This window comes from Molothrus aeneus, chromosome 5, assembly GCF_037042795.1.
Source record: "Molothrus aeneus isolate 106 chromosome 5, BPBGC_Maene_1.0, whole genome shotgun sequence".
In the NCBI taxonomy this organism is placed as follows: Eukaryota; Metazoa; Chordata; class Aves; order Passeriformes; family Icteridae; genus Molothrus; species Molothrus aeneus.
The window spans coordinates 30755739-30775012 of NC_089650.1; the positions used below are offsets into that span (position 1 = coordinate 30755739).

Genomic DNA, 19274 nt, shown 5'->3' on the forward strand with positions numbered 1-19274 from the left:
CCTTGTCTATATACTGTCTGTCCATGTTCTACACTTGTGGTGTCAAAGTATTTGTTTCTATATTTAAGATTACTGAAAGAATTTACTGAATAGAGCCCTTTGTTCCTCACACTAAGTTGAATCACAAAAGATGTTACCAGCTGCCATAATAGGTGTTACCTGCATTTGTGTTTTCCAAGTAAACCAGGAGCATTTTATGGTAAATCTTATTTAAGTACATTCCTGCATGGATGGCAAGAGTTCCCTGCACCATGCATTACTCAGGTTGTTATATTGTCCCAAATGTGCTCTGTGTGCTCCAGGACACACCCCCTGCTCAGCAGGCTTCATGGAATGCAACTGTGAATGGTACAGCTTTAGCTGCATATTAGGTTTCCAGTATCCAAGTATGCTTTTTATATCATACAGAACTCCATCTCCTCCAAAATATTTTGGGAACAACCTTGTAAAACTTCCCCCAGCTCTCACAGTACTGACTGTAAGGAGTACTGGAACAGTTTATTCATTATTACAGTAGATAGCTGGGTGCAGCTGTCATCCTACAAAAAGATCACCCTGGTAACACCAATCAACAAGCAGAGTAAGACGATCCAAATATATCTGAAACCTTCTAAATGTTGTCTTTCAACTGAAATACAGACTCACAACTTCATTGCAAGCTGCCTGATGATGTGGGATCTATGAAATGTGTGAAAAGCCATTGATTTTCAGTTTTGTTTACGTAGAATCTCATAAAGGGCCTACATGATAAGGGAGCTGTGAGAAGAAACAAAATTAGTAATAACTTCAGCATTTTTGGGAAAAGTTATTGGGAAAAGTGAATCTCCATGCAAAATATCAAACACTGAATCCACCCTTCTTCCTCCAGCTCACACTGAACAATGACCACTACTAAAATTTATACCAGAATTTATTTTAACAGTAAGAGGAATTTCTGGACAGGAAATCAGATTACCCTTACAATTGTATACAGAGCTGATGCTGCAAAGATGTGCCAGTGGTAACATAGCTCAGCTCTGGAACAACAGAAGTAGCTTTGCACTTGCCTGGTAATCAGAGCCACAGAGAGGACAGGGCAGAAAATGTATTGAACAGGAGTCAGATCAAAACCACAGCTGATATTCCATGATGTCATCTGGAAACCAACTCATGGGAAAGAGACAGAGGGAAGGTTTGCAGTAAGACCACACCTGTGAGACCACTACCTGCAGTACTGGAATTCAGATGACCCATACTACTATTTGCAATTCCTTCTAATATAGTCACACACAGATAAGAAACACAACATTAGAAAAGAGAACATGGAGAACAGTGTTGGGAGGAATTGGGCTTTTGACACCGTTTAGTGGTGACACAACAGTCACAGAGAAAAGGTTGAAACAGAGCATCACCTTTCAGCACATTTTCTCTGACTCATTTCCTTAAAATCAAAACCAACAAAGACATGTTCAGTGCTATGTGTCAGTGGTTTCCAGTTACAGTCTGTTGTATTCAATGCATTGCAGCAATGAATGGGCACATAACTTAGTTATAAAACAACCCTGAATTCATTATTGCCATGTGTATATCCTCTAAACCAGTGGCTAATTAAATATTTGTCACGTCTTAAAAGAAAAATTATTTTGGATCTATTTGTACTGAATATTTCCATGGACAGACAATGAACTTGTGTTATGCTTAACACATGTGTGGCCCTCTAAAACAGGTACTTCTCAAATTTTATTTTCAGAAAAAATCTCCTCTGTTCACAGACTTCACAGGGCTTTGTATCCTGATCTCAGCAAATTCACATCCACATATAGGTTGTTTTTCAATTTCTGTATGCAACCAAGAAAGCTCCCTGCCATGCTACCTTAGTACAAAATATGATTGACTCATTGTTCTTTACTGATTCTCTTAGTAACTGCTTATGATCATACTCCATATTGCAGCAATATATAGATGGTACTACACAGATTAATTCACATTATTAATCTTTCACATAATGTTAAGAAATTAAATTACTGAATAGCTCCATATATGCAGTAAAATCACAATTGAACTTACAATTATTTTTATCAACTCTTTTAAATAGTATAAGAAGGGCTTAAAATTCAACAAGAACTTAATGTTCTGCGCTCATTCTGTTACCTTTGTGAACAGAACAAGTCAGTATTTTAAGGACCCTGACAGTAGTCTCCTGTCCAGCAGAACTGGCTATAAATACATATATCTATAAATATTGCTTCTTCTCTGTATGGAGATATCTCAGTCTCTAGAAATTTCCCAGATAATTTAATACAGTGTGACCTAATTTCAATAATCCTGTAGAATTTCTGATTTTTTTCTCCAATTTTTATTCATTCAATTTCTAATTTTGGCAGAGTACACTCTTGCTATATTAGTAGTGCCAAGAACTTGTAGAAAATTGAGTGGTGACACTAAAAATGAAGGGATGGGCTGCTTCATATTTATAAATATATTTTTAAAATAGCAATTGGACAAATTCTGCTTGACTCCAGCTCTGTGGTGCTGTCAGTAGCACCACCATAGGGAAGGGTTATTTTAAAAGGGAAGGAGGGATGGAAGACAAGAGTCTATGTGGAAATTCTTCCTTCATAACTGAACTGAGGTCTGGAGGAATTTCTTGATATATGGATGCTCCTCTATCCCTGTAAAGCACTGGCAGACACACAGGAAGGTTCAAACTACTAAAAACTAGTACTTGGAGAGAATTGCTTGGAGGTACATCTTTCCCTGACCATGTACCTTATGAACTGTGACCAGTTCATGCTGAATATTATCTTTTACCCTGGAGACAATGCAAAATGCATCAAGGTGGCATATATCAGATTGGTTATGTCAAATTGTACAGTAAAGTACTTGAATTACTTTTCATAGAGAAAAGGGAGTCCCATTTTCTGTCAGGCAAGCTTGTTCCTGAATGCAGTGTAAGCCACAGTGTAATCATAGGCAGGTCCCCTAAAGGAGTGTATAGAATCTTCACCATTAAGTAGCCAGAGGACCCTTAAGGACATTTAGAACTTCTGGAGTTCATCTCTGAGTTGCATAAGGCTTAGCTTTTTCCTGCAGATATTCCACCATTGTGGATATAAGACTATACAAGATTATGACTCTATAATGTCAATTTATCACAGTGCTCCCTGTACTGCTACCAAGTACAACCACAAATCATGAAAAACATCTGTAAGTCCCTATAAGCAATTTGTCAGAATACTTTTAAGTACATGTATAATAAATGAAGAACACATGTTTCATAGGAACCAAATGAAACTAGAGCTGCACCGAATGCTTTGCCAGAGACTTGAACAGCTGTGGACATCACCTCTCTCTCCCCCTATCAAGCTTTAAAAGGCATTGTTTTCTTTTTAGCCTGACAGGTGATGTTTACAATACCGTTGATCTTCCTAAAAGACAGATTGCCCAAATATCTCTGCAGACCACTTCTACCTCCTTAAATGCTGTCTTTTGATTTTCATTTTAGGTATTTGGCATTTTCTGCAAAATTACAAAGGGTCTTCACTGTACCATCCTTGCCAGTTTCTAAAAACACCGTTGTTTACTTCTGAGAAAATACCACATTACCTTCTGCATAGCATTTTCTGTCGGGAAGCTACAGTGAAGAAATGGAAATTTTTGTTCACTGGCTATTCTGCTCAGAGTGTGTGCACACAAGAACAGCCCCTCACATACATATTTTAGGGCTCTAAAGAGTTTTGTCTGACTTCCCTGAGCTTGATGCCTCTACAAGACAGCTTTGATTTCTTCTGTCTAAACACAATACAAGATGGCAGTTCCAAAGTCTCTTTGCTGTTATGTTTTGTATCTCATATTAAGGTCATAGTTTCATTGTTATTCAGAATGATGATACAGATCTTTGCCTGAGAAAAACATAGCAATCAACCCTTCCACCCTAATATCAATTGAATACTGCCACTTCCATGTAAAACATGGGCACACAGTTTCATTATCTCTCTAGTCTTCCTAATCTACTAACTTTTGCTTTTCTTCTCAGATACAAGCTTCCTGCTTCTCTCATTCCTGTTTCAGATCTATTTACAATAATAACAATAATGGTCATATCATCATCATTGGGAGTGGAAGATGTTTTCTCTTATTAAATCTCTAGATGTTAGCTCCCATAATTTTCAGTGTCTGCAGTGATTTCCCAAATCTCAGAAAGTTGCAAAAACATTTTTACTTGGCAACTGTGTTATAAAATACATTGATATTAAATTTTGAGCAACCTTTCAAAATGTTGAATAGTGTTATATTCAAGAAAGGTGAATGAATTCCAAGCATTCTATTACATAAGTCAATCTAGCATTCATTATAACAGATAATAGATTTATAGTTTTACCTTGTTTTGTCTGCTGGAAAAGTATCAGGAATGTAAAACACTTTTTTTTCTGCACAGAACATATGCAATCATCATTATGTATTTAAAAAACCCCAACCTGCTTATTATAAAATAGTTTAAATAGCCCCAAGTGTCCCTGAAGAGCTACTGTGTGCTGTGTAAAAGCTGAATAATCCTCCCCATGTCAGAAGGTGACTCTTCAGCTGTTCAGGATCATGAGCTGATGTACTACCACTTGTAAAAAAAATATTCAAAACACAAGAACATACAGTTAGGTAAAGATCATTGTGATGGTCTTGGAATTCATCTGCAAGAACTCACGACACTGAAGCCAATCTGTCAAGAATGAGTAAAGAAACCTTAGCTTTTACTTAAAACCAAAACACACAGAACACAGCAAATTCACACCAAAGTAGCTTCAATGGAAATATTAATTTTTTACATCCTATTTGGCTCATTTTTCTTTTACAAAGGTAGTTTAGAAAACAGGAATGTGTTAAAATACACTTTAAATACATACTGAATGCACTATTTATATAACACCAGAAATGCAGTCTGTGCAAAAGTACTCCAAACCATTATTGCTCAGTGTTCTGAATAAAATACTTTAACTTATTTATGAAGGCACATTGATAGAAGAAAAGATGTCTCAATCATCTGTGTTTCCTTTAATCAAAAAATAGGGGAATTCGCTTTGGCCCCTGTGCTTAGAAAAATATTACTTTGATTTTCAAAATCTCCTTTTCTGTAATATTTACTCCTAGTATTTACATGGTTGTTTCTTCCCATTCAAGCTCCACATCACCTGCAGAAGAAAGAGATATATTAAATTAGCCTACCTTGTAAACAAATAGTAACTTATGGAGATAATTGTTTTTCACTGAATTTAAAAATCTTGCATGGAAAAAAGTGGGGAAAGCTTGAGCAATGACCATTATTGTGAGGGGGAATAAAAAGCAGCAAAAGGCTAGGTATTTATACTTTTAAAGTAAAAAATGCATGTCAAAGGACTTTTTTGCTGCTTCTTAGTCTGGAAAAGTCATTGCACCTGCTGTGAAAAAATAATTTGGACACAGTCTGTATCTCCTTACCTTCCATGGCATCCAGAGAGTCCATCTTTTGCAGTGCTGAATAATTTACAAAACATAAGGGCTGACCACTTCCCTTGGTTGTCAACAGATCCAATACACATTGATGTAAAAATATATATTGTGCCTGCAAGATGTGAATTTAAAGATGCTTGATTAGAAGAAAAATCTACCTGTAATACCAAAAAGTCTTTTAACTTTTTCTATAACACCTAGAAAATCTCGAAGTAACTGCAGTTTAACTCAGCAATCTCAGTACTTTGATGACCATATTGGATATGCCTGATCTGATTTCAATTATTATGAAACATAATGCTTTAAATTTGCCAAAACATATTAATCCTTATGAACAGTAAGATATATGAAATTAGAGTAACCATTGATGAGACTAACAGGGTACTCTACAATTTTCTGTGAATGTTTATTCTATGAAAAGACATTTTGCCACGAGATGCAGGCTGAAGAAACTGAATCACATGAATGTAATATCTAGATAAGAAAATTTTCCTCTTTCTACCATAGAGAAAACCAGCAGGGTGCACTGAAATGCAGAAGTTCAAGTAAATCTAAACCTATATGTTCTAGGAGATTGCAGCACTGCTAGGAGCAAATTAACCAGTATTTTGAGTGATACTTCCTGAGCTGTAGCCTCATTTTTAACATATGACAACACAAAGAGTGGGCAACTAACTTTCAAGGACATAAAGTCTGAAAAGAAGAAAATAAAGGAAGGCAATGTAAGAATGAAATAAAGGAATGAAAACAGATAGAAATATAATAAATGGATTAAGCATATATTCATATAGGAGAAGTATTGTATATGTAGATGCAGAAAATAAGCCAGGTACATTCAGATTGGAAGAGACCTCTTGGGACCACCTGGTGCAACTACCCACTGCTCAAGCTGGGTCAGCTAAAACATTTTGCCCAGGACCTTGTAGAGATGGATTTGGAATATCTGCACCAAAATCATACTCTTGACTTTTGCACAGGTAAATATATTTATGTAACTTTTGGCTCAATAATTGCTATTTTGTTTCAGAACAGCCATGAATTTGCAATTCAAGCGTCTCAGATGTATGAGAGAAATTTGCTTATATAGATAAGAGTTACTGCCACAGCTCCAGAACTGTGGGTAATTAAAACAGATTTTCACAGGTCCTCTGAAGCATGCAGCACCATTACACCTTTCAATAACTTTCTCAGTGAAATAAATGCATGACATTACTTCAAACCAGCCCTTGTACTTGGCAAGAAGATAAACTTTGATATGTCTTCTGAACAAACATGGATTTCTAGAATGAAGGTCTTAAATGTCAGTGGATTGGTTATTCCAGTTCAGAATGCAGCCTCTGAAAGCTCTGTAATCTCTTGCAGTCATACAGCAACTTCTGATGATGATGTAGCAATGAAAATCTTTCTGGGTTTGCCAGGGGAGAGTGAAGCAGGCTACCTAGGCTATTTATGTCTAAGTAGATATTTTCTCAGTTAGAAAGAATGACAGTCGTAACTATTCTCATCCATTGGTTACAGTAACATATTGTGACTTTGTTAGCAAAAGGAATATTATTTTGAAGCTATAAACAAGCAAAATACAGGTCCAAGAGCAATCAGCTTTTATTTATCTTACTCATAGATCTTACAGACAGTTTGACTGAGGGATTTCTATACTGAGTTCTGGGAAGGAATTGCTCCTCTCTTTTATATCTTCTGATCACATAAAATCTGATTAATAGGCAACTCAACAGTGTTTTATAAGAGAACTCTCAAACAGCTTGACTTTTGAATCCACCATAAAACTTTACAAGATTGATTCCCTTTGGGCAAGTTCTGTTGCTGATCTGACTTTTGTAGTCTTGCAAATATGAGCTAGAAATGACCTGGACAGAGAACAGGCTATCTCAGAATTTTGCAGCTAGCATACAGATGGATACTTGATTTGTTAGAAAATCTGAACTCTGACACCATCATCTTATACTGCATTTTGGCACACCTTTTCCTAGCCCCTGCCAAAACATTCAAATTAAGAGATACAGAAAAATGATGCATGTTTTAAAAACATAAAATGATATTATTGAATGTATCACTGTTTCAACATTTTATTTTGTGAGTGCTCCCATTAAAGTGCCCTCCAGCCTTTGATTTATTTCTAGATGATTCTACTTCTAGTTAAAAAAGTAAAACAAGAACCAAAAAGTATTCTCAGAATGCATCATCACAAGAAAGCACGGGCAATTGTTTAGTTGCATCAAAACTTCAAAAGGGAAAATTTAGAGCACACGGTATCCAGACTGCACCTTACAAGATACATCATGTCAGAATATCACCAGAATATCCCATAAAATCTTCTGAAGAAGTATTAACTGCTTTGTGTATTCTGACTCACTTTTTACATACTCTGATGTGATTTGGAATACCAGAATTTCATTCCAAATGGAGCAAGTCTCCTTATATTAAAATCAATTTAAATCCATCAGCCATGTGGAAGTTCATCCTGAAATTACTCATCCATACTGAGAAGTTAGTAAGTCATGCTGTAGACTCTAAGGCTTCAGGCTGGCCTGGGTTATACCTGGCCAGGACTTATGCCAGAAGCCTTATCCAAACAAAGCTGCTTTCTGTTCCACTGGGCATTTAGGATCAGCTTTAAATTCTAATATTATTTCTTTACATATACTCAGAATTCCAGATACAGCAGAAGGGAATCTTCCTGACTTCCTTCACTGACTACTGTCTATACAAAATAAGTCTGCTAGAAACCTTTTCTAGACCCAAAACCCACCACTGATTTTGAACAATTTGAAATCTGTGATTCAATCCATTCATATGTACTATTTTATTTGAAGCGATTGAAAAAGAATCAAGGAATCAATAATGAGTTCAATGGTAAATGAATATTTTAAAGTTTGGTGGACTAGGCCACATATGCATACACAAAAAAAATACACTAGAGAAGTAAATTAAGTCAAATTAAGTAGAGAGTGAGAAATTATTATTTAGGTTTAAAAATAAATAGCACTCTTTTCAGCATCTGTCAAGACTTTGCTGGCTAAGTGCACTTAGGTAGATACAGACATTATACTTTCACAGTGCTTAAAATAAATAAAAGCAGGATTTGGTAGAAAATGTATTATACAGCAGATTGTTATTAGCTTTATAGTCTTGTTTTGTAGATCATGTGAAGAGATGACCAATGTTTCAACAACAGGAAAACAGAATGGATAAGTCTTACCAGGTTTTGTACCATACACATCCTTTCACTTCTTAGCTCAGCTACAAGTCCGTAGATATCCACAAAATCATGGTCATTTACATGTTGGGTTAAATGGTCAAGTGCAATGTAAACACCTGTTCTTCCAACACCAGCACTGCAAGCATGATAAACAAGATAAAATAAAGCTTTTATGTTAATGCTTTCAGCATTTTCTTAGAATATTCTGGATAAATTGTTTATTGCGAGAAGAAAAACTTCAAACAAAACCTAAATATTTTTTTCGGTATTTACATCTTGTGAATTTCTTTGTGAATTGGATCAAGTGAAATCTGGATTTGAGCCATTTTCTAATTTTGATTTCACATTTTCATAATTTTTGATTTCTCATTTTCATCAGATAAATGAGATATTACTCATTTATATGTTCATATGGCCCAAACCTGTTTGAGTGGAAAAAAAAAAAGATCTTATAGCTTTTCTGTGAGTTTTTTAGAGCTCATTAAGTGAGAGAAAAAAAAATCACAACACAAGATTTTGTGAAATCACACTGGGATTCTGTAATACTTTTGGTATTTGAGACAAAATAACATGGGATCTAGCAAAAAAATTTAAAAGAAAATGCTTTTAAAAGGAGGATGAGTGTACAAGACGTGCTGGTACGTAGTGTTTTATTTCAAGGTCTTATAATGAATAGGATTATTTCCAAATTACTATCAGACTTCTCTGCAATTGGTGTAATAAATGCAGGGTATATTACTGCAGATAATCACAAGATGTGTAGCAGAATTCTTGAGTTTGCAATATCTAATGAGCAAAAAGTAAAGAATGAGTTTTCAGGATATGAGAATACGCAGTAATGCTTTATAACCATCAGGAATTTGAGCACAAGTGGAGTATCAGGACCATGCTGGCCCCTTTACATATCTCCCTTCTGAAAAGAATATAGGGTTCCTGGCAAAGAGTCCCCACAGAATATAAGTGTCCTGAAAACATGAAGACTGTGTTGTTCTCCCCTGTCATAGTCTCTCTGGCCCTTGCAGTAGAGGGAAATGTTCATCAAAGACAGCAATATTAAACAAGGCTTTACTACCCTTTGTGGGTGGCACCCATAGGATGCTGAGGACAAATAATAATAACTCCCATACGTGATAAAGTGGAAAAGATTTGTAGCATCAAAGCCATCTTTTCTTTCCACTTATTTCCAGACTCACACCAAGTGAGAATGGGGTAAAGACTCAGTAGCAGACCTATGAGTTCAGATCTGTTTTATGGAGCATGCCCACACATTCAGTGGGAACACTGACCTGCACAAAATGCAGATCACACTCACTGGTTTCCTTAAGACTTAGGCCTCCCCACACACTTACTCTGTGAAACAGAGGTTTAAGGGTGTTAATGAAACCAGTGGAAACTATGACAGCTGAACACCTTTAACCACCAGACCATTTATTTAAGATCCTAAATATAGGTTTTAATTGTTTACAGGCATCCAAGTTTGAAATCTGGCCCATTCAAACCCTTATTTCTATTTGTCGTTCTCTGTGGCTTCAAAGAGTTTCTTCCTTATGATATGTGACATATACATTTAAAATATTTTTTTAATACTTGCTTCTTGAGAGGAGCTCTAATTATAATAGAAGTAATTTAAACCAATACATGTCATTTGCTATTCCTCTTCTTATGATTAAAGAGAAAAATGGAGAAAAATCCAGCAGTACTTTATGGTAATTTTTGGAGCAATTATTTCCCTGACATCACGTCAATGGATTTCCATAAATGGCAGAATAGACATTGGTGTTTTACCTTCTAGAAAGGAGTAAGAAGGACTGCTAGAGAAACATTCACCTCTGTCCATCCTAGAATCATTAGTGTGCACTCAGCCTCCATGGATGTTCTCCTGGCAACTTCCCTGTGCATCACTATGCACTTGAGATTCAAATCTACCAAACGATGATTTGGTGAATATACTTACCTGCAGTGCACCACCATCGGTGTGTTATCGTGCGCTCGACTTGCACGGATGAGTTTTACAAAATGGATAATTGGTGCAGTAGTTTCGGGGACTCCATGTTCTGGCCAAGAAGTGAAGTTACACTGCCGCACCATCATGCAGTCTCCATGCTGAAAAATACATAATAATGCAGTTTTTACTGAAGAAATGCTACAGAAGGGTCAGTAAGGTACATGTAACCTTCTCAGTATTTTTACATAAAAAATAAAGTTAGAATCACCTAATATTTATAAGATTACTGGCACGAAGGGATGATTTGCTGTGCACAGAACTTCTGGCACATTTTTTGAGGGATGGCATCAAGTTCATCTTTCAGGAAATGTTAGTGTTTTCAGTAGTGACTCTTCATTTGACTTTAGTCATTATATCAATAATTTTTAGATTGCAGGTTGAAGTTTCTATGGCTCATTTAGAAATTTAGTGAGCTGGGATGACAAATTTGTTCAGGAAAAAGCAACCACTCTAAGACTGATCCAATGTGGTAAAGGCAAACACACATACACTGGGTGAACACAGATATATTTTCTTTCATGCTCTGTCAATCAGAGCAGCAGCAACAGTAAGCTCAAAAAAGAGGTTATGATCTAATACCCAGATTACTTTTGAAGGATGTAAAAAATGAAAGAATGGGATCATGCCAAAGGCCTGCCTATATCAATATGCTCTTTCCAACAGTAGTCAAGAAAAAATGTTAGGGAGCATTATAAAACATGACAACAATGTAGCTGGAGTTCCTTAGAGTATCCTTTCCATTTTTCATAGTTTGTGACTTGTGAACTGCCTCAGTGAGAGACAGTAAATGGGAATTTAATAGTACTCATCAATATTTTCTTCCACTAATTTATATAGATTTTTTTTTAATCCCTGTAAGTTTTTAGCCTTCACAATATCCTGCAGCAAGGAGTACCACAGTTTAATCAACTGTTGTGTAATGAACCAGTTTCTATTTTTTCAAATTGCTTTTCAACCAAGCACTTGCTTCTTTCATATTGTAAGAAATACGGAATAGTGGTGAACAATTATGTGTAGCAACTACTTTGCAGTTGAACTATTATTTTTAAACTGATCAGCATAAAAATGCAAGAGAATTTACAATGGCAATGATTTTGAGTTATTTTCTTCACATATGCTTTTTATCTTCACTGGAAGATCATCAAGCATTCACTCATTTGTGAAAGGACGTACAATCTTAAAACCAGCAATACAGCAAATTTAATGACCTGCTTATAAAGGGCATAGCGTCTTGTGCAGGGTAGTTCAGCTACAGTAAATGGATCACCCAGTCAATTCAGATTATCTTCTTTTCAGCCTCACCCTCATTAACACAAGTGACTTGGCATTTCACTGGAATTCATTTTTATTCTAAATAGTCCTTCTTCCAGTCTTGCTTCTTTATGTTCTATTTTTAGCAGAAAAAAAGGTTTATCTTTTCTCAGTCATTTTTAAATGTTCAGTTTCTCTGTACTATGTGCACAGCATATCCCTATGGGGTGACTGCTAGACCAGCCCCCACCTGCTGTGTGCCCTTTGTCACAAGCATATGCCACAGGATGGTAATGCCTGCATTAGCACAGCCAAATTCAGGTCCTAGGATCTTGCTGCACTACTTTCAACACAGATCAATTTTGGGTGTGCAGAAGAAAACTGACTTAATTTTGGGTCTTTATTCCCAGATTGTTTTTTGAGCCCACCTGCTGTTCCAAGTTAATGCTGGGTTATAAATTTTTCCAACATGTGGAAAATGTAGTTGTGGGTCATGACAAAGGTGAAGATCTCTGCTGTACCCCTGCTTCTCCTTCCCAGCACAAAGAGTAGGAGTAATACTGATGATTCTCATTCATATTGGGTGAATCTCCTGGGGGTGGAGGCCAATGGCTGGTGGTACAATGCAAAACAGCTGCACCAGAGAATCTTGCCCTTTAATCTGAGAGGGATACATTCAAAGGGATTTGTCTGATCTCAAAATATTTAAGATTACTCCTTTCTAGAACAGACACCAATGTGTCCAAGTAGAAACTTCACCTCCCACCAGATCAGAAGTTCAGTAACCTTAATAGGCTCTTCATAGCATATTGGACAAATATCTGAGCTCTTTGTGACAAAAATTCTCAGGAAATAAAACATGAATGAAAATAAAATACAGGACAGGCAGTACAATGCATATGCACTAAAAGATTAAAAGAAGAATATTGAAGAAGAGGTTGAGTGGGACGTAGCATATCTGATGTTCTTTCAGGTGTTGGATGAATTTTTTTTCTATCAACTTCCAGCACTGGCTTACCCTTTCAATTTTTAGGTCTCTGATGGTCCAGTCTATTTGAATATCTTCCATCAATTTAGTAATCACTATATCCCCAAACACAGTCACTGGTTTATTATCTTCTGGCCAGTACTGATGACATCTTATCTGCAGAGAGATGATTACTAAGTAATTAACAATTATCATGTTATAATCTTGACAGAAACTACATACAGAATTTCCAATTATATAAAATGCTTTTAATTGGTTCACTGGTAACTTACACGTCCTTTTTCAAAACACTGTGTGAGCATCACAAGTGTTTTAGCTCTTGTCTCCCACACCATTCTCCAGAAATCACCCACTGTTCCTGGTAATGGTCCCTGAGTTGCAATAAACTCGTTTGGACATAAATAGCCCTAAGAAAGAGAAAATGTTTAATACATAATGGTTGGCAAGGAAACAAAAGAGTTTGTATGTGACTCATAGTTGTGCCTGAATCTGCCATGCCTAAGGCTAAAATCTTGTCAGACCTACCAAGCGAATTGGCATATGCCTCAATAGTCACTGTATGGCAGGCTGCCTTGGAAAGCTAAAAGAGAAATGGTGTTTCTTGGTAGTCTAGTTATCAACCAATACTCTACTATAGTGTGGGAAGTGCCATGGTAATAGAAATGCATCTAGCAGAGATATTACAGGGACATCAGGTCATCAATTCCCTTTTAAAAGTATCTAAGCCTTCATATTATACTTACTGCAGATCCAGCTAGAGGCCACCAAGAGCTAAATCAAGAGGTGGCCAACAAAGGAGAATCAAATAGTGCTAATTGTGGGGCCAGGGAAACAACTAAGGAGCAGTCTGAGAGCCAGTGCAAGTAATACACACACTAATGACCTTTGGTGATTGTCTGGGATCTGCTATAACCTCGAGGTGAAGCTCATTGAAATAAATGATCTTCAATTAAAGGTTTGCAAGAAACCTACTGAAGGTGTTGACTTTTATTTTAGCGTTGGCTTTTGCTCTTTGGTTAATTCATAAACTGGTGTAAAACTTAGGAAGAAGGAAGTTTATTGAAAAAAATCTATAGATGCTCTGAGTGCATGGTTTGACATGGATCTGGTTGCTCATAGAAAAGAAGTACACCTACAGGAACTATTATGTACTACAGAAAGTCTAAAATAACAACAATAGCAATAATAGCAATAAATTTATGCTGTAGAACCAGCAGTTTATAATATCACAGTGTTCTGCTTATTGCTCAAAACAACTGACACAGTGGTTTATAGCACCACCAAAGCTTCTTGTTGGAATTATAGCCCTATAATTCACAGCTGCCTGTTACTTACTCTATCTATAATATAAAGAACAGGTGGCAGTGGGAAACTATGTTAATCCTCCTTAGTTTAGGAGTGAGGTGAGAAACTGTAATTCAGGGATGCAAAGCTCACAGTTCAGTTACCGACTTTGTTTAACCAATGAAAGTCAACTAGCAGCAGAGTTCCCATTTGTTAAAACTAAGTGCAAGACTTCTCTTTTCCTCTCTTTACGGAGAGGAGAAGCATGCATATGTAAACAGGCCCAGGTAATTAGGTATGTAAATACACATACATATTGCATGTTTACAGCTATATGCATTTATGTATTTATACATCGACAAACATGGAAAGTGAGAGCATATAAAGGGCGAAACTTTAGCCTTGAGAAACCATAACATTGGAATTGTCTATTCACTGATGAATGGTCATCCAAAATGTATGCACACAAGCAAAATCTCAGCAGGGAGCACTCTGTAGCTGGCTTTTGCTGCAGCTTTTTGGAAGTTGCTGTTAGTACTCCCTGCCTAAGGCTTGGCCTGTCAGCGGCAGAAAGGGTCAAGACTAGCTGTCCCAGCATCAAGTGGCATGGTTCTTCCTATCTGCTAACTCTCAGAACAAAGACATAGTGGGAATAAATACTGTTTGCTCAAAGAAAGATCTTAGCTCCACTGTTTATTCTCTGTAATGTCTCTTAGTTACCTGCAAATAACCTTTTCCACTTTCCTTTGTGCTGTCTGTTTTGACTACACCCTGCATGTCTTGCTACATGTTTGAAAAGTCTTTAATGTAAATCAAGTCTTGACCTCATATGAGATCACCAGCCACTGCTAGAAGAGATTTGATGCATAACTTTGAGCTTCAACAGGACAAAAATGAGATTAAAATATAGATGAAGAATTTACTGAGCACACAATAAGAAAATGGGGAAGTCTGTGAAGAAAGATGAGGATGAAAAATATAGTATTACTTTCTTCTTCAAGAAGCCTACTTTCATTTTCCTCCATCATAACTGTCACAAAATAATAAGGAGCATGCCAAAACTTTTAGCCATTTCTATGAAAGTTTTCAGTTCCGTTATCTTTGCATTGTCCTATTCATATACAACAACTTTAACTGTTGAATCAAGACACCAAATAACACCTATCTAAACAATTTACCTCAGTGGGAGTTCCACTGTTGCCTTCTGTGAAAATGGTATGAAATAATTTATAAAAAGAAACTTGCTGGACACAGTTTTGATTATTTTTGGAAATCATTGCTCAGCAATGAAAATGGGATATATATTTTTTTAACTTGCAATTTTTAGTGCCATGGGAGTCACTTGAACAATGTCATGGCTGTAGTGAATGAAAGAAAAACTAGAATCCTGTTTTTGTTGCAAGTTATTTTTTTACTCTTCTACCAGAAAACAAATACAGTAAAAATGTGAGAGACTTTCTACTTACAGACACATAGCTGGCATTAATGTAGTCAGATCCAGGAATACCAGCATCAGGCATCAGCTTTACTCTGTTGTTATTATCTATCATGGAAGTAAAGTCTAGTTAACTAAAAGATTGGTTCAAAAACCATAAAACATATAAAAAGTGTTCCTGGAGTGCTAAGAAATCAAAAATACTTTTATTAGCAGTAACAATATTTGATGGAGTAGAACACAAATTACAAAGGTAATTCAACATTTTTCCATTACTGTATGGTCTTTCTTTAATGTTCCAGACATGCTGTAGATAATTTTTTAATTTAAGTGCTGAATGAGCCAAAACCTCCAATTTGATGAATGTATGGGAGGATTCTGTACCTAAAAGGAGCCTGTGTACTCCAACCCATGCTGTCCTAGCACACACAACTTTTGTGTGAATAAGAGGCAAGGGTCAGGGATCTGAGAGTTTTTTCCATTTACTTGCTGCCCAGGTCACTGAGACAGATTCTGGCACTTTTATATAGTTTTGGGGGTTTTTAAACATAAGGTTAAGTCATTATTAAAAAAAAAGAAAAAAGTAAAATGTTTAGGGTTTCTGATTTGGTTCCACAGCATATACGCAGAAATTACAAAATCCAAGAAACATATCATGTGTGTAACACCAGAATTTTGGTGTTTGGTCTTCAACTTAGTAAAGAACATTAGAATACAAAGTTAAATATTTATGAAACATATCTGTTTATGCCTTATTGTCTGTCATGAAGATAAATTTTTAGTGACTGTGACTTAGAATATGTCTTGAACAAGGCAGCAGATAGCAGGAACAGCTGCTCTGAAAAGTAAATAGCCCAGAATGTAGCATTATTAACCAAGGAATGCTATGCACTCCATCTCACATCACAGCTAATGCCTAAAATAATAATGACATTTCTTGTCTGATTAACTGAAAAATGAAGCAGTGTTGAGTATAGAGAGACAGACTCCTGTCTCCTGTGATAATATCTAGCCTGGGCTTATAAGTTATCATACAGTCACTCTGATCTTCTGTGGAACCTTTGTAGCACATGTACACATATCCACAAGAAAGCATATCCAGACTCCTGAGGTAGCTGAATGCACAAACATGTGGATTTTATATGTTTAAAAAATTACTTCTTACTAAAGCGGGGAAAAAACCAATGAGGAAGAATTTTAAAGAGTTTGCTACATGGCTTGAATTACAAAGCCAAGAAACTATTGAGGCTACAGTTTCTTGCACCTGCATATTAAAGCTTGTGAGAGCAAGTTGAAAGCTACTTGCAAATAAAACTGTCTTTAAAAAAACCCGCAAAGTAAAGACGGATTACTTGACAGAAAATGATTTCATAATGTGGACTTGATTGTACTGCTATTTCAAAGACAGATCAAACAAAAATACACTTGCATTCCAAATATCTGTTACACTATTGAAAGTAAAGAGCAAAATGGAGGAGTTGGTCAGTAAACACACATACATGGCTTTATGTTTGGGAAACGATTCTTAGACCTGTTCCAAGGCAGATCAGCATCTGTTGAAGCAAGGTCTTCAAGAAACTTGGGAAGTTCCTGCAAAGGAATAAATGTTTGTTGGAAAACTTTTCCACTTGACTTTAAAATATGGCACAATCATCCAGTAAGTAGAAAAACTCCACAGTTTTGCAACAGTGCATTTCTAAGTACAGCTGGAAGCATTACAGAGCTTCCCGCCTCACTGTCAACCCCAGCTGATGCAGCACTGCAGACAATGCTGTCAACTTGAACAATTAAGCTTACATGAACTTTCACCTTTAAAAGCCTGGATAAAGTCAGTCTATCACCTTTTGTAGTTTTCTGATTTTTTTCATGAAGTCACATGCTTGGTTACCATGCCCTACTGACTCAGTTGAATAATGCCTTTTCCTGACTCCTGTAGTTTGGGAGTGTCTGTGGTACAGCATGAGAACTGATGAGAATTCAATTAAGTTGAGACAACTGGCAATTAATTATCATTCTTGGGACTGTTTGTGAAAGGGGTGGGAAGAGCTATTTTGGGTTGTACTGCAGCTTCATAACTGGCCATTTGTTCTATTACTGGAGGACAGAGATGGATAAATCATTCATGCTGAGGAACTTATTTGATGGGGATGTTTGTGTGCATTAACAGGTATCATTTACAAAATTGATTAAAAGAGTGGCGACAATTTCAGAACTTGTTAGTGGAGAAAATGTGTTAAAGTGATGACTTTGGTGTTAAGAGAATAGAAGATACAGAAAATCCAGAATTCTAAATACATTGTTAATTTCAATATAATTTTTCTTTGTTTGAGAAATGTTATTCACAAGTCTGTTTTTTATATCTATCTATCTATCTATCTATCTATCTATCTATCTATCTATCTATCTATCTATCTAAGGTATAAATTAAGAGGTCTACTTTTTGCTTTGAATGAGAGCAATACAAAATTTTGCTGAAATCCCTTCAAATTTGTCTTTTAATATTAGCAGTTCCAGTCTGCATGGGCTACTTCCAAAAGTTGGGCAGATAGTCTTACTATGAGGCTCAGTATTAATTATGCCCTTTTGCCAAGGTATTTGAGACAGTCTGTCTTTTATGAATAAAATTTAATGGGAATCTCCTAGCAAATAAATAAGAGAAGTAATGAAAAATGGAAAACCAGGATTGTTTTATTTCAGTCCTTTTCTTTCATTATTAATTCAAATATTTTGTCATCCTGGTATGTAAAACACAGTCAAAGGTGGAGATGTTAAAATTCCTCTCATTCAGAAAGCTGAAACTCTCCCACAAAGCTTCTGTCATTGAATATTTTCATGAAGGAAGGACATACACAAAATGCTTATTTTGAATAGTGCTTTGGGCCATGGAATCCCATGTCACGTGAACTTTAACTTCCCTCATTTGCCTCCCTCCTCAGAGTTTTAGGTTGCCAGTTAATTACTGTAGAAGTAGCACCATTATACAGCACTTTGTAGTAGAGGGGAAATAGAGAAGTAGATCTTGTTATTTTCATAAGGATCCTTCTATAACCAAACAAATGCTCAAAAGCCTCATACCAATTCTCTGCATTAGTAGGGATTTCAGTCTTATCTATTATTTTCATATTTAGGGGAAGAGTATTTGGGTTCCCAGACTCAGTAACAACTTGTCACAGAAACCATGTTTCTTTGCAAACTCATAAAACTTTGAAATAAAACATTTGCATTTTGTTTACTGTAGTACATTTGTGACACTGGTGACTCTTTGAAGGACTTCAGTTTTTTTACTCATGAGCAGAATACGAGTATTTCTGTTTCAGTAATTTGCCAGTTACTAGACAAGCATAAGTTCTCAAATGTACTTGAGAGACACAGGAATCAGCTGGAAAGCTGGAAGTAGCTGCAAGTTTGAATAGTGATGAGGTGACGCCCATCATTAGTTACTTTGGCTCCATATGGTTTCTTTAAACTTGTCTTTTCAGAAAATAAATGGATCCAGGTCCATTCTGAAGTCCAGATTCTCTTCTCATCACATTTACACACAGGTCCTGTTTACCAAGATTGAACCAAGATTGGCCCCTGAAGATGTCCTGGCACTGAAGTTTGGTCAGTCAGGCAAATTAAATGAAACTGG

At 36.2% G+C, this 19274-nt stretch overlaps 1 protein-coding gene across 1 annotated transcript in view; it reads right to left on the reverse strand.

Annotated features, from left to right (window-relative positions):
* Positions 1-5127: 5127 nt before the first annotated feature.
* PTPRQ (protein tyrosine phosphatase receptor type Q) overlaps positions 5128-19274 on the reverse strand; it is a 99376-nt gene continuing 85229 nt past the window's right edge. The window contains exons 38-45 of the mRNA XM_066550705.1: positions 17143-17233; positions 15675-15751; positions 13197-13331; positions 12955-13080; positions 10635-10783; positions 8681-8816; positions 5452-5575; positions 5128-5165 (exon numbers count right to left, since the gene is read on the reverse strand). Of these exons, the coding sequence (XP_066406802.1) occupies positions 5128-5165; positions 5452-5575; positions 8681-8816; positions 10635-10783; positions 12955-13080; positions 13197-13331; positions 15675-15751; positions 17143-17233 (876 nt within the window). The remainder of the gene's footprint in view (positions 5166-5451; positions 5576-8680; positions 8817-10634; positions 10784-12954; positions 13081-13196; positions 13332-15674; positions 15752-17142; positions 17234-19274) is intronic.